Source organism: Eurytemora carolleeae, unplaced genomic scaffold (genome assembly GCF_000591075.1).
Source record: "Eurytemora carolleeae unplaced genomic scaffold, Eaff_2.0 scaffold71, whole genome shotgun sequence".
NCBI classification, from domain to species: domain Eukaryota; kingdom Metazoa; phylum Arthropoda; class Copepoda; order Calanoida; family Temoridae; genus Eurytemora; species Eurytemora carolleeae.
In genome coordinates, this window is record NW_019396152.1 from 387397 (window position 1) to 410415 (window position 23019).

At 32.0% G+C, this 23019-nt stretch overlaps 2 protein-coding genes across 2 annotated transcripts in view; one reads left to right on the forward strand and one right to left on the reverse strand.

Annotated features, from left to right (window-relative positions):
- Positions 1 to 10295, forward strand: part of LOC111696585 (protein msta) — a 12742-nt gene extending 2447 nt beyond the window's left edge. The window contains exons 6-17 of the mRNA XM_023466223.1: positions 542 to 725; positions 2228 to 2322; positions 2831 to 2900; positions 3111 to 3178; positions 3310 to 3401; positions 3944 to 3986; positions 6804 to 6888; positions 7123 to 7150; positions 7355 to 7408; positions 7728 to 7794; positions 8844 to 9007; positions 10049 to 10295. Of these exons, the coding sequence (XP_023321991.1) occupies positions 542 to 725; positions 2228 to 2322; positions 2831 to 2900; positions 3111 to 3178; positions 3310 to 3401; positions 3944 to 3986; positions 6804 to 6888; positions 7123 to 7150; positions 7355 to 7408; positions 7728 to 7794; positions 8844 to 9007; positions 10049 to 10130 (1032 nt within the window). The 3' untranslated portion in view covers positions 10131 to 10295. The remainder of the gene's footprint in view (positions 1 to 541; positions 726 to 2227; positions 2323 to 2830; positions 2901 to 3110; positions 3179 to 3309; positions 3402 to 3943; positions 3987 to 6803; positions 6889 to 7122; positions 7151 to 7354; positions 7409 to 7727; positions 7795 to 8843; positions 9008 to 10048) is intronic.
- A 50-nt stretch (positions 10296 to 10345) lies between these two features.
- Positions 10346 to 21632, reverse strand: LOC111696568 (uncharacterized). Its single transcript, XM_023466202.1, has 6 exons — positions 20938 to 21632; positions 19667 to 19744; positions 14696 to 14774; positions 11542 to 11564; positions 10879 to 10929; positions 10346 to 10809 (listed from the first exon to the last, which is right to left on the reverse strand). Exons 1-6 carry the CDS (start codon positions 21628 to 21630, stop codon positions 10792 to 10794), a joined length of 942 nt encoding a protein of 313 aa, XP_023321970.1. The 5' UTR covers positions 21631 to 21632; the 3' UTR covers positions 10346 to 10791.
- Positions 21633 to 23019: the final 1387 nt, after the last annotated feature.

Here is a 23019-nt window from a genome sequence, read left to right on the forward strand (position 1 = left end):
AGATGTCCCACAAAAAATTTGGGCCCGATCGGTTCAGACGTTTTGACGTTTATTGGATACAAACAAACAGACAGACAAGCCAAATTTATATATAGATGTACTGCAGGACCGGTTTAAAGACGACCCAACCTTATTGTTTCTGTTTACATTAATATATCTAATTTACTGCACGACCGGTTTAAAGATGATCCAACCCAAATAGGTTCTAGTACAATAGATGGCAACGTTGAATTTGTACACTATCCGTACAGCTGCATTCTTTCGTCACAAGTGTCAATTAAGTTTTTGTGTCCGACAAAATTATTAATAAACTTGTGACGTCGTATACAATTGGTCCATTTCTCTGTTTCCACCTATTGTACTTGATAATCTATTTGCTGGTTTTGTTTACATTAATATATCTACTGTACTGCAGGACAGGTTTAAAGATTATCCAACCTATATTATTGATGTTTAACTAATGTACGAAATGTACTGCAGAACCGGTTTAAAGATGACCCCTGTTAATGATGTTTACATTAAAATATCTAATGTACTGCAGGACCGGTTTAAAGATGAACTAATCCTGTTGTTGTTGTTTACATTAGTATATCTATATATTGTACTGCAGGACCGGTTTAAAGACGACCCATCCTTGTTGTTGATGTTTACAATGATCTCGAAATTCTTCCTTGATGAACTAAACCTAACCTGGACGAATACAGAGGAGATCCATCATATTGTTGGTAAAAATACCGTTTTATTTTACATTTTTTTGATCAATTTGATTTGATTTACTATTAAATTCTTTATATCCGAATATACAGAGCGTCCCATATCATATCGGATTATCTCCACTCTTTAGAGCCAAAAATACGCACATGTATTAAAAAAAACCTAGTATTTTTACGATGGCCTTATGCGATTTTTAAAATAATTCATTTTCTTTAAATTTTCCGATTAGTCGCGAAAATCGTTATTTAGAGACAATAACGATCCGATATGATGTGCAGACACACTATAAAAGGTATGAGTTGGCAACAAAGCACGATTTATACGAAGCTTTTGTGTAGAATATCGGAAATCTTGAATTTTTTATCTCGATATCCAATATGGCCTATGGGCAGGGAATACTGTTAAATTTGAGACTAAATGCTTGATCAATTAATTGAAGATATCCCTGTATATAATAACCAAGGGATATTGAAGTGGAATTAAACTGCTGGTTAAAGGTATTTAAAGCAATATTTTAAATTAAAAAATACTAAGTTTCAGGAATCAGTTGCAGATTAATTGACTCAGTTAAAAAAATTTCTTCCGATTGATTTAAAAAACTGTAAAACCAGAGTAATTTGTACATCATACATTCGCTTTATATGTGAACAATCCCTTTTATAATGCTTAATCTACATTCAGATGTTTTTATTATTCTCTGGTTTGATGGGTTACAATACCCATCCAGAGAACTGGTTTAAAACAACGAAATTATAACACAATGAAATATATTGAACGATGTTAAAGAAAAACTGAACACTATTGTTCTTTACAATACAGCTTTTCTTCACATTGAAAACTTCTTAATATTCTCAATATCTTTAAGTTAAAGTTTTTAAAAACGACTCATGCTGAAGAACGTAGCGTCTATACAAAAACAGAAAGTTGCAACATTCAACTCGGATCGTAAAATAATCAATTTAAGTCCAAACAAATTATTCAGATATTACAAAAAAAGTCATCGATTATTTTTCAAATCATTCTCATATAGTTAATGTTTCATATTGTGTTTGATTTAAAAAAATAATATTTCGCTGGCGCTGGATTTTCGAAAATATGAAAATGTCGTCTTCATAATCAAAAATACTCGAAACAGGAATAAATAATTTCAAAAGTAACTATCAGATCATAAAAAATTAAAAATTATCGATGAATATTGGTTGTAATATTTGAATACTTTGTTTGGAATTATATTATTTGTTTACGATCAGAGTGGAATGTTTCAACTATCTGAACTTGCATGGACGCTACGTTCTTCGGTATGAGTCGTTTTTAACATTTTTTTTTCCTTATAGACACAACAGATAGATGTAAGATTAGTAGCGATAAATAGCCCTTATTTTTCGCCGTAAGCCTATACACCCTTTCATTTTTCGCGAACACTCCCTTTAAGCTTAAACTCAAAACTAGAGGAGGAACGAGGTCACAAAGTCGTAGTCTAGTTTGTAGTGGAATACCCTGTCTATGTATTAAGGTGTACTGATGACGAATGGATTTGAGAATGATTACAATGGCACTACGGCTAGAGCACTGTATCCTACACTCTCTCTAGCCTCTCATTCATGCATTGTAAGTGTTAAGTGTATAACTGGGCTTTTTGGGTGATTTGCGCATTCCTTTTCATAGTAACAAAGGTTTTTGGCACAAACTCTGATTTTCTAATCTCTATATCTCTGGAACCCAATGTCGTAGACCTTAGATATTTCAAACTATTAATACTTGTAGATTAAATAGTCTAAGTTTGAAATATCAAAGGTTTGCACCATAAGATTACAAAGATATTGGAATCAGAAGATTTTAGTTTGTGGCAAAAACTCAATTAATTTAGCTTTTAACTGTTTAACTGCCTTTTAAGTCATAACTTTTTCATCGAACTTTATAATAAACTAAATTTTCCCCCTGGGGTTAAATAAGTTGTCAAAAAAAGAGGGGTCCGTCTTCTTTTATTAGATCAAATAATCTTTATAAATATGACTGCATTCCAAATTGATCATTGATAAACAAGAAAACTTTGATAAGCTTGAACATAAAATAATAAATTTTTTATTTTATTTTCACGATTAAAAAACAACTTCAGGCCAATCTGAGACATGCTGTGGTGCCTGGAAAACAGGTGGCATTGCAGGCACAGGACTTTATAGCTAAAGGTAGCAGTTTTAAACTAAAATTTATTACAAACATTTTTCGTCTCAGGAAAAATACAATTCTAAAAAGCAAAAAAAAACTTCAATCACACCAAAATTAGTTTATAAATGGTTCAATCTATTCTTTAATTATTTTTTTGGCATAATGAAATCTAGAAAAAATCATATTTTTAACACATTATTAAAGAGCAAATTTTGATGAAAAATGTTTAGGTACTGAACTGTGTATCCGATACACACATCTACTTCAAACCTCGCTCAAAAGAAGAACTCAAATAAAAGTAAGAATATAAAACTCTTGTTCCAACATACATCTCAATATATATGCTAAACCTAAGATTTTTGTGAAACACATTTCTTCCTTTTAGCAGTCCAACATCTACTCTCACTCATCCATGTTTTTTTATTTTAGAATTCCTGGTATTTTGACTGTACATGTGCTCGGTGTACAGACCCTACAGAGTTTGGTACATTAGCCAGCAGTGTGTACTGCCCTCTCTGCAGGTTTGTACATAACAATGAAGTAAACATGTGATTTAAGTACAACTACAAAAAGATGAAAAAGTGTTAAAAATGTTAATTGTTGTTGCAAGACTTGAGAGGATTTCTCCAAATAGCTTCAAATTATTACAATAAATGGTTCTGCGGATTCAACATTTCGGACCTTATCCCAGAGCAAGCTTTAATTTTCGATCACAGTTGGACATATTAAAATTAAGTTTTTTTTCTCGCCTCATTTTTACTTTTTTTGTCGGCATTTACGTTTTAAATAAAAAAGTATTAAAAGATAACTCCGTAACTTTAAAGATGGTTGAGTTATATGTAGAACAAAACGCGATTGAACTCAAATAGAAGAAACCGAATGCATCTCTCCTTGGTTAGTTTGAATCTCTATTGTTTCAAATAACATTATGTTTTGAATAACGAGTGTATTAAAGGAGAGGAAAGTGAGCAGGTCTTCTCTGGTTCTTGAATCCAACACTACTGATTTGCGGATTTAAAAATCCTAACAGTGCATAAATTCATAATTTTCATTCCTTTCCCAGAGTTGGTTTGATGCTTCCCCAGAACTCCCTTCAGTATTCAATAGTTTCTATATAGTTGACAGATTTTTAATACCGATCTTTAAATATTCCGAAGATTTTTTTTCCAAGAATTAAATGAAATCAAGGAAAGGACAATTATCTATATAATTAAAATATAAATCTCTACTATGTCAGTATGTATGTTAGTTGGGTTTATAGAGGCTAAGTTGGGTTGGTCGACATTTATGGTGAAATTGATTTCTTTTATATGAACCTAAATAATGCATTTCAATATAAATGTTAACACATGTAAGTTTTTATTTGTATGAAATTTATTGAAATAGATGTCGAAATTTTTAATTTAGAAAGAATTTAACAATTATCTCTGGCTTTTCAGAATTGTTAGGAATAGGATTTCTTAAGAAATCAAGAGGAAAAAGTTTTTACACAGACTGTCGCTGTAATTTCACGTGACCTTCAATATACATATAGACGGGTGTGCCGATAAACAACGATATCCCTGAAACCTTCATCTATTAATACGAAAAATAATTGAAAATGATCAATAAGATTATTAACATGAATATCTTAATTATTTACAACTACTTTATAGTGAAGTTAAGGTAATTTTACTTTACCCAGAACCAATTTTGCCTACAAAACATCCAGAGCGCAAAAAAGGATTTTTTTGTAGGCAAAATTGGTCGAGTGAACACGTGATTAAGTATAATTTTTCATTTCCCAAAAAAGTCGTTGTATGAGTATATCTATACACTTTTATTGTTTTTTGAGATGCAAATGCGCGAATTTTTCACGAAAACTTTGCAGAATTGGTGGTTATTTTACTTAATTGAACCGAGGGACGTTAAGTAACTTAACGTCCCTTGGTTGGGGGAATCATGCACAGGTCGGTAATGTTGATCAAACGGCAGTAAAATTCATATTTGATCAGAAAACACTTTTATGTGTACCGTTGTCAATTGGAAATGCAAGTGTTTTTGAAATTATGCATACAAACACTCTTTAAACGCTCTCTTCTAAATGTATAAAATCTTCTTTAAATATTTTGATGTTTGATCAAGTATCCGTGAACCCAGGTTAATGAGGAAAATTGTCAGATATTAAAAGATTAATTTTGAGAAATTCCTTGTAATGATTAGTTAGATATTTGATATTTAGATTATCTAAATTTTACCAGTTTAAAAACATTATTTTCTTCTAGAATTCTGGGCCCAACACTTGATTGTTTAATTTGTAAAATGATAATTCTCGACGCTTTTTTGAAGTAGAAATCATCATTTTACAAAAGAAAAACTTAGATACAGAGGGACCCAAAAATAACGGAATATAATGTATGCCTTTAAATATCCCCTTATTATAAACCATAGCAAATGTGCAGTGTAAAACGGTTTGCTTCATTCTAAAAACATTAGATGCACAAAAGATTGCTAGTAACTGTCGTCTTCCTATTCCAGAGTTTTCTAGGTATCACTGTGTCTTTCCGGGCTGCATTGTTTCTTAAAGGTCTTGGAATCTATATCACACTCATTGATTAATAAATTTGGTGAACATTGATCATCCATTTAACTATTTTCAACTGTCTAGATATATACTTTGCTTGTCCGGGTGTTTGTTTGTTTGTTTGTATCCAGCATTAAAACGGCTAAACCGATCGGGCCCAAATTTTGTGTGGGACTTCACATGACCCAGGGAAGGTTTATGGATGTTTTTGTATTATATGGTACAAAGAGATGATGCCCAGGGATTCGAGCCACAATTAATAGTTGAAATATAAGATGTGCGCGAAGCGCCCTAAAAGCCTTGTATGTATATTGATATAGTTAAAAATTTTATATTTGAATAAGATGATTATGTTAACCTTCATCTTTACTTTTTATGAATAAAATGACAAATTTATTTACAAAAATATTATTGAAAATACCAATCAATATACATGTATAATTGCACGGATTGGTTTATAATGAATGTTTTCGATAAAATCTTGATGTAATCAGACTCTTTTCAAACTTCTTTTTTAACCTTGATCAAATCTGTCAAAAAATAATTCAATTCAAATGTAAGCAGTTTTGTCGTGTATTCATTTAGTGACAGTATATATAAAATTTTTTTTTTAATGATCTGAGTCCAAATTTAAAGAATTCGAGCCGTGTATCTAATCCTCCAATAACCGGTTTTCATTGAGCGCCGGCTTAAATCTTGTAACATAGAATACAATTCTAAGTTGAACCAACCATATTTGAGCCGCGGCTCAAATTCTTTAAATTCGGTCTCTGAATTCCAGGCATAATAATCAAATTGTAATTTCAAGTGACCTTTCATTTCCAGTTATCTAGTTATCTAGTTATCGTTGTATTTCTAGTTTAAAAAGAGTCCAATTCTGACAATTTTATTGTCACAGTACCAGAAATCCGCGAGTCACGAATACTTTTATTAAGAAACAAGTAAAAAAAAACAATTTCCAAAGTTTAAAAATATTCTAGATCTTACATTGCTTTAAAGGGCACTGTTGTGAATCGGAGATAGAGGAACACTTGAAAGTTGAAATTTCACCTACACTCCCTTTAAGCCTTAGTTAGTCTTCACTCTTCAGTATTGATTTTATACCGTTTATTTTCCTTAAATGCCAGTTTATTGGATAATTCAGTTTGTGTTAAAATTTACAAATATTTGAGGGAAAATACCGAATTAATTTGGTTGAATATTTAATGGGTGTGAAAATTAAAAATTAAAAATCTTGACATATGCTTTTTTTATATTTAAAGAATCCTCAGCAAATACTGCTACCCTATGTCGTAAACCTTGTATATTTCAAATTTTGAATTAAATAAGGTAAATATTCATTTCATAATTTCTTTTCTAGAATTTTCTGACGAAGTATAAGAGTTTGCTCCCTCCCTCTAATTGCTATATTGTTATCAGTAAACGTTATATTCACGCTTCCACAGGTCAATATATATATCCGTATATCCCTCTATCTGTCTATCTGTCTATCTGTCTATCTTTCCATATGTCCATCTGTCCATCCTTCTCTCTGTCTATCTGTCCATCTGTCTCTCTGTCCATCTGTCTCTTTCTCTTTGTCTCTCTTTCTATATGCTATTTGTCTATCTGTCTATCTGTCTATCCGAGTAGATGTGATATAAAAAGTGCTAAAACGTCTTTATAAAACTTTTTTTCAGGAAATTCTCCAGACTCTCCTATCTCAAGGGACTGAGTTATTCTTGTTATGATCGAAAATATTTAAAATGCCTTTTGCCAAAATTTTATCTTTAAGAAAACGGAAAACTGATTTCTTCCATAAAAAGACTGTAAAGAGATTTTAAAATGACTTGAATAGGTTGCTAATTTTATAATGAAATATAATGCAAAATTTAATTTGTCGGAAAACAACGATGAATATCTGTTGGATAGTTTAAGAACAGAGGAATTAGAAGATAAAATAAGATTCTACAGATCTTTCCTCAGGTAAAGATGTTCATGGCAAAATAACTGATGATCGCCACCAACTCAAATTTTCTAATCCTAATAACCTAGCAACCAGATTCCGTAAAGCTTTGTAAGCTTAAATTCTGTACGAGCGACTGAATCCAAGAGTCGATTTATTGAATTTGGAAAATTCAAGAGAAATAGAGAAAAATCATTTAAAGGTTGTAGTTTTTTATCATCACATGTGCTAAGAAGAGGCTTTTCTGATAAAAATCAATAACAAACACTAAGAACATGGCTAAAATATGTTAGGATATAGATATCTAAATAAACATATCTATTGTTTATGTATATTTAGATATCTTGGTAACCTGGATCCTGGATACAGTCAGCACTCTGCTCTAGCTACGCTGGAACTTAGTAAGGTGAACAGAACATTAGAAACTTAAATGTTAAGGATATCAAAACTTGTGAGATATTTTTAACATCATGTTCATAATGTTGAACAAAATGTTCGAAATATTTTCGGTCGTTCGAAATTAGGAACAAAAGCATAAGGTTTCTTTTGACGCTTTGGATTTTTGTGATAATCTTTGACCCAGCGCTCAAATAGTGAATGTGAACACCATCACTTCTGTCGGTATACAATTATGTTGATTAAAAAATAACTAATTTGTATTTAACAAAATTAAGAAAGAACATTTTTCTAAGAGTGGTTTACGTTTATATAACAAGAACAGGCCAGCTTTCACGGTGCAGGGTGTCCCACGAAGGAGAAAAATGACTGTTAGGTCGTCTTAGATCTTTTTAATCATTTGAGGCATTCGTTCGTCCACACACTTTAACATGTAGATTCTTGAAACAATAATCTCAAAATTTCCCTAGTCCTGGCATTTACAAAATGTGGTCTGCCTTTTTCACACTTTCAATATTACCAGAGCTATTCAGAATTTCATTCAAATTTCAATTTATTAAACAAAACCAAAAACTGTCGAAATCTGAACAAAATTCTTCTTAACCCCGGTTAATATTGAAAGAACAAAAACAGGCCACAATTATTTTGGAAAGGCTAGGACTAGGATTATTTTTTTATTATTAACTCCAGAATTTTAGTTCTAAATTTAGGTTTAGATCAAAATTCCGCAAGTCATTTCAAAGATGAAAGACGACTTACAAGTCGCCCATGCTACCGTCATGTTTTGTGAAACCACGCACCTCTGACCCTTTAGTAATAGTAAATTCAACCTAGAGACTGACCGTGTCAACCTTGTCGCACCGGCTAGTCCTATTGAGTGTCTGCCTTATTTACCCAATGTCCGGGCGACACAGTACAAACTGGGACCGGAAAGGTTGACCCGGCTCGGAAATTCAAATGTATTACGGCTGCCCGTGAAACACTCATGCATTTGATGAAGTATAGTTTGTATAGTTTTCTTTATACTTCGCCTAGAATACTGTTTTAAAACAATTTTAGGCTGAAGTTGAACTGTTTAAAAGAGAAATGAAGTTGGAAAAAAGAATTTGGATTGAGGAAGAAGAAACAAACGGAGAAAATGGAATAAAAGAAAGCGGAAAAATAAAATCAAAAATACAGAATTTTCTAAAACATCAGATGTTTGTTCAAACCCAGGCACACAGGTATATTTTACAGGGAGCTCCAAAACTAAAAATGGACAACTGAAAATTATTGTTAAATAGTATAATGAGACCCATTAACGGTGGAATAGCAAGATTGCATTTAAACAATCAAATTATTATTTGATGTTATTATAAAACAAGGTTCATGGCAACCAACATATTAAGTAAAACAAGTCTGTACACACTTCACTATTGCGTTAAAATCCTAACTTGAGCCTTAATCGTCAAGTTCTATTCCATAGTTTGATATATAATCTTTTCATAATATTTTGAAGTTAGTTTAGAGAATTTTAATATCTTTAAACGAAATAAATATGGCACACATCCAATCCATACATCAGTTTAAGCAAAAAATATCAATATTAGTTTAGAGAATTTCCTATCTCAAGGGACTGAGTTATTCTTGTTATGATCGAAAATATTTAAAATGCCTTTTGCCAAAATTTTATCTTTAAGAAAACGGAAAACTGATTTCTTCCATAAAAAGACTGTAAAGAGATTTTAAAATGACTTGAATAGGTTGCTAATTTTATAATGAAATATAATGCAAAATTTAATTTGTCGGAAAACAACGATGAATATCTGTTGGTTAGTTTAAGAACAGAGGAATTAGAAGATAAAATAAGATTCTACAGATCTTTCCTCAGGTAAAGATGTTCATGGCAAAATAACTGATGATCGCCACCAACTCAAATTTTCTAATCCTAATAACCTAGCAACCAGATTCCGTAAAGCTTTGCTATTTCAAACATTTTCTCTCCAAGCAGTAGCGCATACAAAGGGGGCAATAGCCTCTTGCCCTCCCACTGGGCATCCCAGGGGGGTGCCCTACCCCACTNAGATGTCTAAGAAAACGTGTTGTTTAGATGTCTAAGAAAACGTGTTGTTTAGATGTCTAAGAAAACGTGTTGTTTAGATGTCTAAGAAAACGTGTTGTTTAGATGTCTAAGAAAACGTGTTGTTTAGATGTCTAAGAAAACGTGTTGTTTAGATGTCTAAGAAAACGTGTTGTTTAGATGTCTAAGAAAACGTGTTGTTTAGATGTCTAAGAAAAGTTGGGATGAGTAAAGCTAACAGCTCAACAGGGGTTGAACAGAAGACGACTTTTACCAGCTGCGAATAATAATCATCTTACGTACAGGGTGCACCAATAATCATGAGAATCAAATGACGACTTTTATATCGTCTTCGATATACGAGCCCGGCATTCCAAATTACAGTTTTTCCAAAATAACTAAATAATTACCACAAACTATAATTTTCTAATCCTCATATCTTAGAAATTTAATAATGGAGACCTTTGATATTTCAAATTATGAATTTTAAAAGATTAAATGTCCAAAGTTTAAAATATCAATGGCTGCATCCTTGTTATAAAAAAATATAGGGATTCAATAATAAGATTTTGTGGCAAGTGTAGTTAGTGCCTTTCCTACATGCATGATTCGCCTTTTTGTACCTTTAAAACTGATCGAGATATTAATAAGATTGCACAATTTTAACTTTTATTCAATAAAACACTTTTTATAACTTCTTAGTTTTTAAAGATAAAAAAGAGGGTGGCCCAAATTTTAAAAATCTAATTTTCACTGTCTTTTTTTATTTTCTAGATTCAAAACGAATTTCCCATTATTATCAGGACACCCTGTACTTCTGAATCATTTCAACTCATAAAACTTTGAATACTGAGTTTTATACAGTTTTTGTATTAGATGTATTTGATAGAAATAAATAATTATGTAGATACAATATAAATATATACATTCACAAGAACATACTTAACATCAGTAGGGTCGCTGCAACTAGAAAAAGAAACAAAAATAATTTTTTTTTGAATTCAAAAAATTAAATTTATGTTATGAATTTAATACCTTGGCTGAATATGGCTTGTAATCACACCAGGCCGGGGTAGGCACAAATCCCTGAAAATTTAAGTGTTTGGAACTGAGAATTTTTGAATAAAACAAACTGGTTTAACTCAGAGCAATATAAGTGCCATGAGTCAAGAACTTTTAAAGGAGGAAACTGGGTCAAGTCCTTTAAGATTTACTCTTAGTTGAAGGAAATTGATTTATATCCAAGCAGAAAAGCTTAAAAACTTATCCCTCAATGTTCATGCAGTAAATGAGAAATAGAAGTTGGCCCTTTAACCCAATAGATTACTTTTACCAATATTTGGAGAACTTAAATAAAACAATAATAAACTATTTGGCTACACTATACAACACAAAGATACATACAATCACAATTTATTAAAAAAACGATTTATCTAATTTGTATTGGAGATTGTTTTTAAAAACGAAGAAAAAAAAAGTCGTTTTTCGTTTCGTTTTTAATTTAAAAATGTTCAAAACTGATAGTTTTTGTTAATTTTTCCCCAAGTAAATTGTTTATTGTGAAAGATGGTTCTTTATCAAGTGATTAAAGCTATGAGAAAATTCAGGCGTGGGAAAGGGATATGCTTGGAGTAGTACTAGGAGACATTAACAAAACTATATGACCTTATAATAATTATTTGCTATGATAAAACTTACCTTACAAGGCAAAAATCCATTTCCTGAAAAACAACAAGAAATATGTAATTGCAAGAAATAAAACATTTATAACCTTGAATACGCTCTTTCTAGTATAGTTCGCCTTGGGTTTGGTTTCATTTTCTATTTTTTTTTTATGTTATGAGCCCTTACATAAATATATTGTTAATATTTGATTTAATATTTTGATGCAGAATTCAGAAACAGGGTTTTAAAAATTCAAACTATTGGTAAGTCCCCCTCCCCCCTCTCAAGCTTGTTATGTGTGATCTTCGAATCTTATTGGTCCGTGCCAAAAATAATTAGTTCACCGACTCCAATCATAGATGAGAGGAAACTATTTGATTTTAGTTCAAATAATCAAATCTAGGTGTCTCTAGTTTACATTTAAAACAACTCATATTTAAATTGATATGTTGAATTTTTATGAGCATTATTTTACAACCTTGTAAATAAAAAAACACAAACTTTAACTTTTTTAATTAATTTTGATTTTATGTACTTGAAAAGTATTACATTCATCACTTAAATGATTAAGAATATATTAAGAGATTTTCATTATTGTTAAAATCTGGTATGATGGTTAATATTAATAATATACTGTAACATAGAATCTGAAATAAGCCGGTCAAACCCGTATGTCAAACTGTTTAAATGTTGGGACAAAGCGTTAATTCTAATCTCTGTGTATAGTCCAAACTCCAGGTTGTCCAACCCTGCGTACGCCCATGGTACGCCCTATACATGCCCTCCTCAGGCCCCCTTAGAGGCCTAAGTTACATTTACATTCTTGTGTCCTATCAATTGAAAGTTTAAGTTCCTATCATGATCATTTATCCAATTCGTTTATTAGACATTTAATCTTATTATCGGGGTTAATTTTATTTAAAATCCATATTTGAGTTTAAGCTGTTTGACCAAGAGTTTAGGAGAGTATTTTTCAATTAAGTTAAAGTTCACAGGTTGAGGGGGGCAGTTGCCCAGTGGGAACAGATAATTTCAAGGGGACCAATGTTTAGGAAAAGGATGTGCACTGCAGGGTTGTGAACACTTTGACTTTTAACCATATCTTGGATGAGATAGGGGAGCGTAATACAGGGCTAGTATTCCTCTTTGTTCTTATTACTATATAATACTTAATCCTTAATATAACACCGATTTAAACATTAATTTATGTGTGAAATTTAAAATCAATACTTAAGAATAGCGTATTTTTTTCCTTTTAATCCGAACATTAAAAGATGTGAGATCCATGCATAAAAAATTCAAATCTTTAATTTTTCTCTTAAAAAATGAGATTTCAAACTGATTATGTTTACGGGAGAATGAACTTATTTATCTATGTGTAATTTAGCCCATGGATTATGTAAAACAAACAATATACATAAAATGAAATTATTTCAAAATTGATGTATTAACGTTGAAAACGAAAATATACGTTTTCTGAAATTAATCGGTATTATAAATTTTTCTCACTAGTGTTAATGCCATATTTACCAAAGGAGCCAACGATCCTCCCTCCCCTCCCCCTCCGACAATTGTCAGGTGTTTTACTCGAATCTGATTGGTCCGTCCCTAAAGTTATCAATTGACCGACTCCAATCATAGAAGAGGAAAAACTAGCTGATATTAGTTCAAATAATAGAATGTAGGAGTCTCTGATTTACACTTCCAGATTGTTAATACTTTTATCATAATAGTTAAATTTCTGAGTATTAATTTTTCCTTCAATGAAAAACCTAATTGCAAATGTTTATTTTAAAAACTTTTTCATTTAATTGGTTTTGCTTATAAACATTAGAAAGAAATAAGAAAATCAATGAAAATATTTAATTATTGCTTCTTTGTCCTGTTAGACCATCTACTCAGTTTTTGTAGAAGAAAGTTCTTCTACTTACATCGTATGATTGTACACTTTCATTAGAGTAACTTCATCATTACAGCTGAATGTAAACGATTGATAAACTATAAAGCTTAAAATGGATGTAATGGGACTGTTCATAAATAACAATTGTAGAGGAGAATTTAGAAAAAGTTAAGAAATAACTATATGATATCTTCTAGGACAGAAAAAGTTCTTAATCAATGTGAATATTAAAGGTTTTAACATTTAATAATAAACTTGTTCATTTGAAGAAACTGGTTTATTTTCTTAAATTTTACAATGGTCATTTTTGGGATTATTTTGGAAGAATGCTTTGCTGACTTGCTGATGACCAGCGATAAATTAGGTTGGTAGTGGGGGGGGGGGAAGGAGCGTGGGGGGTGACTCAATATTTTTGAAGAATAGAAGATCAGGATGTTCAATGTGAATTTCGTTTTTCTAAGATGTATACGCACTATTACCAAGTGCAAGAAAATCTCAGTAGTCTTCTTTTTTCACAAAACTTTCAAGAAACTTACTCTTTTAACAAAAACACTTGAAAAACTCATCTTTTGTATGGATTCAGATATCAGGTAACTTGAAAAAAAATTTTAATTTCCTGTTTAGCACAAATTTACAAACTCCATCTGTTAAAAAATGTTAAACATAGCATGTTAAGCATTCTGTTTAACTGCACTTGAGATTTATTGAAACATAGTGGGTTTATTTTCAGATTAAATTGGTGGCCTAAATATCTTTCGGAACCTTTCCTAAACATGATAAGAATGAAATAATATTACAATTTATAACAAAAAGACAGGGGCGTATTCAGGAATTTGTCCAGGGGGGGCTTCCATTTTTTTCTATTTCCAGGGGGGGCTCAGCACCCGTTGGGGCCAGAAAACCCCTGACATCAATAGATTTCACTGGTCCAGGGGGGGGGGGGCTTACTCGAATCTACTCGAAAGAATTGGGGAGAAATGCTGAACAAAATTTACGAAACAATTTTTTAATCCATATGTAATCCATCCGGAAAAGAATTGGAACAACCAAAACAATTGAGTTTTGCCACAAGCTTAAATTTTATGACCCCTATCTTTCCAACCTGATAGTGATTGGTATTATTAACCTTTGATATTTCATCCTACAGTTTTCATAAGTTTCATAAAGTTTTACACTATCAGGTTGAAAAGATGAACAGATTAGAAAATCAGAGTTTGCGGCAAAGACTCAATTCTTTTTATTTTTAGACAATAATAATGATAATTTTTTAAAAAAATCTTGTAATTCCTGTATATTTGATAATGCTGTGCACATGTTGGGGAAGTGGAGTAAAATCACCCGCAAGCTTTTCAGGAAACAGGGTTACCTAAATAGATTATTTTTCAGGAAACATGGACTGCTTAAAATGTATTTTTTTGTTCTTCAGGTAAACAGGGTTACCTAAACCAGATTTTTATAGGAAACAGCTAGGGCTACCTAAAATGGATTATTTTTCAGGAAACAGGGTTGCTTAAAATGTTTTTTTTTTCAGGAAACAGGGTGTTTCGCTACTTAGCGATTTCCCTAAAGACCTAATATATATACCGTGTGGTATTTCTCAGGACCGGATCGTAAGACTCCCTTCTCTCAACGCTCTTCATAATAAAAAGGATGATAGTAAGGTTCCGAACGTTTATTTCTCTGAGCCTTCAATCTAAATAAGTTTAATAAACCCACAGAAAAAACTTTGAGTGACAAATCATACAACTACAATAAACAATTCACTCAGGCATTAAAAAACTGTGGCTAGGAACCAATAAACACATATACAAAATATCAATCATACTATAATCAAACTGATAAGCATAAATATATATAAAATAGTTACCACAGTGATCCCAGAATTCTGAACACGGCTAATACTTGCAAAACGAATAAACATATACTGATATAAATTATTTACTACTCCGCGAGAAATCTTGCGTCTGCGCAGTCGGTCTGTAAACAGTTCCTAAACTAGTTCTTTCACAATACATTCCGTACAGATCTTCAGGGAGAACTCAGAAATACCCAGGGGTGACAAGCAGACTTTCTACACGCAGCATGGCTCGCGTAACACAGGGTTGCCTAAAACTTTTTTTTCGGAAAACAGGGTTACCTAAACCAGATATTTTACAGAAAACAGGGTTACCTAAAATCCATTTTTTCTTCTTCGTTGGAGAGCCAAAACTTTTCATTATCATTGGAGACCCACGGCTTCTCATTGAGACTCCAGATTTCATAGGAGACCAAAATAAATTCATTGGAGACCCCAGATTTTTTTAGAGACCCACAGATTTTCTTTGGAGACCCCCAGATTTTTATTGGAGACCCATTGGGACCCCATTTTTTTGTTGGAGACTTTCAGATTTTCATTGGAGATCACAGATTTTCGATGGAAATCCTCAGATTATCATTGGAGACCCCCAGTTTTACATAGACACCCCAGATTTTTGTCACAGATCCCCGGATTTTCATTGGAGACCTCACAAAATATATTGGAGACCCCAAAGATTTTCATTGGAGATCCAAACTTTTCATCAGAGACCCCATTTTCATTTGGGATCCCGTACTTTTCGTTTTAAATCCATTGGAGACACAAAAACTTAATTGGAGAACTATTAAGTCCCCACTTTTTTTAAAACACCAATTTGGGGTCTCCAATGAAAATTTTTGGGTCTCCTAAACAATTCTGGTGTTCTCCAATGAAAATGAACTTTAAAATGTCTCCATGAAAATTTGGGAGTCTCCAATAAAAATCTGGGGTCTCTTATGAAAATCTGGTGGTCTCCAATGAACATCTTTCCAGGAATATGTACATCAAAGCTCAGAAAATTTTTGCTCTCTATATAGAGAAAATTTAATAAAGAATCAGAGTTTTTGCCAAAAACTCAAATTCACGTCGTTTTAAATATCAAAGGCCATCAAGTTGTAAAGATATACGGCTTAAAAATCAGTGTTTGTGGCAAAAACTTAGTTCCTTTCTTTTATAAATGATAGTCTATAAACCTAGATTTAAAAGGACTGAAGAGGATATAAAATATATCGAAATTAATTTCCAAACCCGCGTTTTTCTACCTGTAAGAGTAAAACCTTTTTTGCCAGTTTGGACAATTTACACCTAGATTTAAAAACTTTGTGCATGATGACATCAAACTTTTATTGTTAAAAAAACTTTAGTCTACAATCACAATTAAGTTTTTTCCTCAGTCTACTTTTTTCACGTCATTATTTTTTTCTTTCGACAAATATTTTAATCGTCATATTGCATAAAAGACGCAGATTTTTTTAAGAACATTATACTTGTGCATGGATTGATGGTTACACTTAGACAAAGTGTCTGGAAACTGAATTGTTATTACCGAAGCAACCTTTACACATACAGAAGGTGCAAAATGTTTTTCTTTGTAAATAGATCATTAGTGTGGCTTTTATATTAGATTTAGGAAAATGTTCGTTGCAGATAACATTTGGATTGGGTCTTTCTTTTCCAATCTACTAGGTTTAACCATTCCTCCCGAATAGAGTGTAAAATAAGTCCGGGAATGGAGCTATTTGAACAACAATATTTCACTGAGCAATATATCATATTGACGAGAACTGAAGAAGGACATGAGAAGGACTAAACTAACTTAAATTTCTCTCTACAGAACTCATGTACACCACAAGTACTCAATGACATAACAACAGCCAATGCTCACAACCGACCTAGTTAATCTATATAATAGGAATATCTTTAAAACATTTCTGTACATTGATATCTTTCAAGATGAAAAATGTCGTCTTATGCGCAATCTAATCTTTATCTATGAAACTACATTGTAAATTGTGATCTTTTATTTGTATATGCTCGGTTTCTATAAGGCAGAAAACGAGTATAATCCCCTAATGCTTGATTTCTATAAGGCAGAAAACGAGCATAACCCCCTAATGCTTGGTTTCTATAAGGCAGAAAACGAGCATAACCAAAGCAAAAACAAAAAAATCGCGGATTTTATAAAAAAAGAATTCGTGGATTTTCAAAATTTTCAAAAATCGAATTTTGTTAGAGTCAAATTTTTGAATATTTGATCATCCATAAACCTTTCGTGGGGTCAAGCGAGGTCCCACAAACAATGTGGGTCCGATCGGTTCAGCCGTTTTGACGTTTATTGGATACAAACAAACACCCAGCACCCAAGCAAAGTATCTATAGATAATTTTACTTTTGCCCTTACATTAGAAAAACTATGAAAGAAAATGAAAAAAGTTGCCCACGTATATTTGAATTTCAACTTCGTTGGCCATCAAAATAATAGGTGAAATACGAAATGAAGAAATTTGACGTAGCAAGGTCTAATTCAATAAAACATGTTTTATTAAAATATTTGTATTCTAGAAATGGAAAGAAAGCACCTGGATCCCCCATTCCGTCCTAGCTGTTAGCAGAGTGATTAAATACAACCCCTTCTTCCCCCCCCATCCCGCACTACTAGACGAGACACCAATCAAGGATTCTTATTGGTTGAAAAGAAAATTAATAGATTTATGAGATTAGTTCAAATAAATAAACATAGGTGTCGTACAGCTCAAAGTAAAAATTTGCTTTACTAAACCCAATTTTGAAGTTCATGATGTATAAATAAAAACAAAAAGTTGGATCTTTATTAGAAATGGTTTAATAATTTATAATTTATCAAGAAGAGCTATTTTATTATTTTTCCGTTTTCAACAATTTAATATTTATTATAAAATCGTATGAGGAGAGTGAATTACAGCTCCACTCGTTAAATGACACCAAATGTTAAGTCGAAGTTTTTAGATATTTTCTATAAGAATTAATCAATCTAGAAGATAAGTATTCAATACTCATAGTTTAAAATATCAAATTACATCAGGAGTTCACGACAAGTGGGACTAGACAAATATTTGGCATTGTATTATTACAGCAATGTCTAAAAATTTGAAGATTTATTTTGCAATTTGCATTGACTTCACTGTAGATTTCTTAAATTTTTTTAGAATTTTGATACCCATCTCCCCCCTGGCCCCACCGCACAGCCAAATGTAGTAATTTGGCAAAGTAAATATTTTATGTCTCACTTTCTTTTGCTTCCATGTATTTCTGCCGTTTTCAGTTAAAAAGAAGGTTTACATTTCAAGGTTTATTTTCTATCATTTATAGCCGATTTGTTGTGAAAATGTGACAAAAACCCAATACCGATTTTTAAATTTTCGACAAACAATCAGAGACACCTAGTGGTCAAAATAGAAACTAAAGGAAAAGAAACCTGTACTATTCAACCCTGAACTTTAACCCTGCTCCTCCCAGGCAGATTAGAAAGTTTATAATTGTTAGACAGATAGATGACTAAATTGAAAGATAGATCGAATGGTCAGGTTTACTATATAAGGGAGATAGATAGACAAATTTGTAGTAATTATGATTATATATATATATAAAATCAAACTTTGGGTGGATCGTATCGTTTGCACTAATGATTGATCGGACTGACGTACATTCGCAGTAACGTTCATTCGGACTATCGTTTTATTTGAGGGTTAGGTCAGGTTAAGACAATTTCTGGGCCGAGCGCTGCAGCTAGGACAGGCTGAAATACATTTTTTTCAGGAATCAGGGATACCTAAAATACAATTTTTTTCAGGAAACAGGATTACCTAAAATACATTTTTCAGGGAACAGGGTTACCTAAAATACATTTTTTCCGGAAACAGGGATACCTAAAATACATTTTTTTCAGGAAACAGGGATACCTAAAATATATTTTTTCCGGAAACAGGGATACCTAAAATACATTTTTTTCAGGAAACAGGGTTACCATAAAATATATTTTTTTCAGGAAACAGGGTTACCTAAAATATATTTTTTCCGGAAACAGGGTTACCTAAAATATATTTTTTCAGGAAACAGGGTTACCTAAAATATATTTTTTCCGGAAACAGGGATACCTAAAATACATTTTTTTCAGGAAACAGGGTTACCTAAAATACATTTTTTTCAGGAAACAGGGTTACCTAAAATAAATCTAAAAAAGTTTCTTTACGGAGACAAAGTTACCGAAAAATGAATTTTTTTTTACTCCAAAAAAGTAATATCATAAAAATGTTCATGAAAAAAAGAACAATAGAAAGTATATAAAATGATCTTTCCTTGAATTGTAAATCTTTAATATTATATTTATATGGTCCATAGAGAGTCACTTTTACAAAATATATATTTTTAAATATCATTATCAGTACCTTTAAAACAACTGTGAGCACTGCTAGTAGAATAATGAGTCCCATCGCAACAAATACATAAATACTTTCAAGCATTCCCTAAACAACATTAAAACTTGTACTTCAGACTGTACACATCATTTTTGGTACATGTTTTAGCTAAAATAATGACAACATCCTCGTTTATCTAGAAATTAGAATAATTAGAAATAATTTTTAATTGTGAGTTTTCTATATAATGACTAGCGGATTTTATGCAGTAGAAACAAAGAATGTAATGTAAAGAGCACTTTTATAAATGGAAAAAGACGAAATCTTCCCCATTATTGACAAGGTAAAGGTTTAAAGAGGATTAAGGTTTAAAGGTTTAAATAACAACGACACGCCTTAAGAGCAAATTTTAAAAGGTTTGCAGGACACTATCATCGGTCCACCTGCCTAATTCTGTTGCTTGGTCAACCACATACTTTGTACACCATAGTTTCAGTAGAAGTAAATATTTCCATTTAGTGTAAAACGCCGATATAAGGATTTATCTCTAATTGGATAATGAGATAGATAGAAAGATAGATGTTACCGCTATGCAATTTCTATTGGTTCAAAATAGACACCTTGCATCATTTTTAACTAAACTGTCAACTCTGTCAGAAAGAAACCAAGGGGTTGGGGCTAGTTGAAGAAACCAAGGGGTGGGGGCTAGTTGAAGAAACCAAGGGGTGGGGGCTAGTTGAAGAAACCAAGGGGTGGGGGCTAGTTGAAGAAAACATTAAAGCGCAAGTAAACTTAATCCCCACTTCCTAATAACCGTTGGTAAATAGATACAAGACTAAATGAAGTAAACATGAAAAGCGTAAATAAATCCCATTCCCCTATCCTGTTAACCGATAGTATTGGTAAATAGATACATTCATGAGAAAACAGACAAAAAGAACTAATTACTGGAGAAAACAAATCTCAGGGTTTTCAATCAAATCGGATTGAGTTTGAGGAAGAAAAAAGAGAATTATTGACAAGCTTCTTTCTTTCTAGAAGAAAAAATGATTGATCAGCATTCTATACCATTTTTTTCTTTCAAGCCACTTTTATAGAACTGCAGCTAAACTATAGACTAAATGAACAGAATCGTTCAATTATTAAAATGTTAGAAAAAATCATTTGATTTTACCATTTTGCTTCTGTTTTAGAACCTTTTAAACACCTAGGCACCCCCTAGTTAGCCTACGGTAATGAAACATATTTTGTGGATTAGATACTGAAATTTGTCTAATTTATTTGGTAAAAAAAATAAAAACCTGTTTTAATTTAAGTTTTTGTTTTTCATCTTCTAGTTCTCTTAATCTCCTGTCCTCCTCCTCCTGTTCTCTATTATACAGCGCTGCTTTAGTTTCCTTTAGTTCTTGATTCTCTGGTATTGAGGGGAGTAGACAATCCTGGGTACAGTGTAGGATACTTCCTTTCTCCAGGTACTCCTGGGTACAGTGGAGGATACTTCCTTTCTCCGGGTACTCCTGGGTACAGTGGAGGATACTTCCTTTATCAAGGTACTCCTGGGTACTGGATAAACTTCCTTTCTCCAGACAATCCTGGGTACAGTGGAAGATACTTCCTTTCTCCAGGTACTTCTGGGTACAGTGGAGGATACTTCCTTTACTTCCTTTATCAAGGTACTCCTGGGTACTGGATAAATTTCCTTTCTCCAGACACTCCTGAGTGCTTTGGAGGATACCTCCTTTCTCCATGTTCTCCAGGGTACTGGATAAACTTCCTATCTCCAGGTACTCCTGGAAACAGAAGACCGATTTTCTGTTCTCAGGGTTCTGATTAGTACAGGAGAGTGAAGTTGTTTTCTCTAGATTCTCCTGGGTGAACGTGAGCGAAGTGTTTTTCTCCAGACATTCTTCTTTACAGGAGTGTAATAGTCCTTTCTTTGAAAACGTCTTTTCACATAAGAGCAAACTATCTTTTTCCACATCATCTACAACCATAGTTATCTAAAAAAGTTTTTTTTTAAATAACATAACTATAATTTGATAGAATAAAATGAAAACCAATGTTAAATCACCCTGCTGCACTCCAGACAAAGGGAAAATATCTAATCTATGCAAAATCACTGGTACGAATTTGTGACCTCGTAGTTTTTTTTTTTTATCCAAGTTGGACAAAAGCAAATTTGAAAATATTAAAGATTTCATTTTTACCTAAAATTAACTAATTTCTTGTCACAGCCTCAAATTTTTGCAACCTGATTGTGAAAACTATTTGATGTTTTAAACTTATTCTATTTAGACTAGTTTATGTACTAGAATTCTACGACATCGGTTGCAAAGATATAGAAATTACAAAATGAGAGTTTTTGGCATGAACTCATTTCCTTAATTTTTACTTGACGTACAACAGTCTGAACAAAATTATATTAGGTTTCTACATAAGATATAGAGTAGTAATTTCTGTTTTGATTGTTTCTTTGTATGTCCGATCATAACTCAGGAACTCTTTGACCGATTTACTAAAACTTTTAGACTTGGGAATCCGGTAGAACCACATGAATGTTTTATTTCCAAGCTGGGCGGGTTGACTTTTATCGGGAAAGTTAAGATTTCGAGGCAAAGCTGGGTTCCCAGAATTGTGTAAAGAAAAAGTAATATTATAAGTGTAAATAGGAAAAACAATTACTACAAGATCTCATCCGATAATTGTAAGATAATGTAGAATTAATAGTTTAGAATGTAATTATCCACTTTACACAATGTAAAGCTAGCAATATTATAGGGCTCCCTCATTTCACCGAAAAATAAAAACATTCTGCATTTTATTATTTCATTTCTTTCCTTATCACTCTTTCAACAAATTGAACATCTTGGGAATTTCTATCCCAAATTCTTTATTTTCTTTTTATTCAAACTGTTTAATTTGTCTCACTCTTTCTGAATGGTATTAGTTGAGTTTTAGTAACAGATTTTCTTTTTCTTTCAAACTTAAAATTTAATTTTGTTCTTTTCCTTTCCAAAATTTGAATATATCCTCTTTATTCCTAGCTTTGTTTCTTTAAAAATTGTTGGGTTGAGTTTTAGTAACACATATCATTCTTTTTTCAAATTTTTTTCAAACTTTTAAAAAAAATTTCTTTTCTTTCCAAAACTTTAAGTATTTCCTTTTCTTTCCAAACTTCCAAATATTTCCCTTTATACCCTTTGTCATTTGTTCCAAACTTCTATTTTTCCCTTTCTTTCCAAACTTCTAATTTTTCCTTTACTTTCCAAACTTTAAACTTAATCTTCTTCTTTCCAAGGAGACATATTATCAACCCCCTTTGAAGAGTGTAGAAATAAACAGAAAGAATTAATACTTGATTTAATGCCACCTTTAATCTCCCA

Coding starts and splice junctions, on each gene's coding strand:
- LOC111696568 (XM_023466202.1), bottom strand. CDS start 21,630: ATGGTTGTAGATGATGTGGAAAAAGATAGTTTGCTCTTATGTGAAAAG. Junction 14,775..19,666: donor TGCTCACAGTTGTTTTAAAG/GTACTGATAATG, acceptor TAATCTATTTAG/GTAACCCTGTTTCCTGAAAA. Junction 11,565..14,695: donor CAGCATTATCAAATATACAG/GAATTACAAGAT, acceptor GTTGTTTTTCAG/GAAATGGATTTTTGCCTTGT.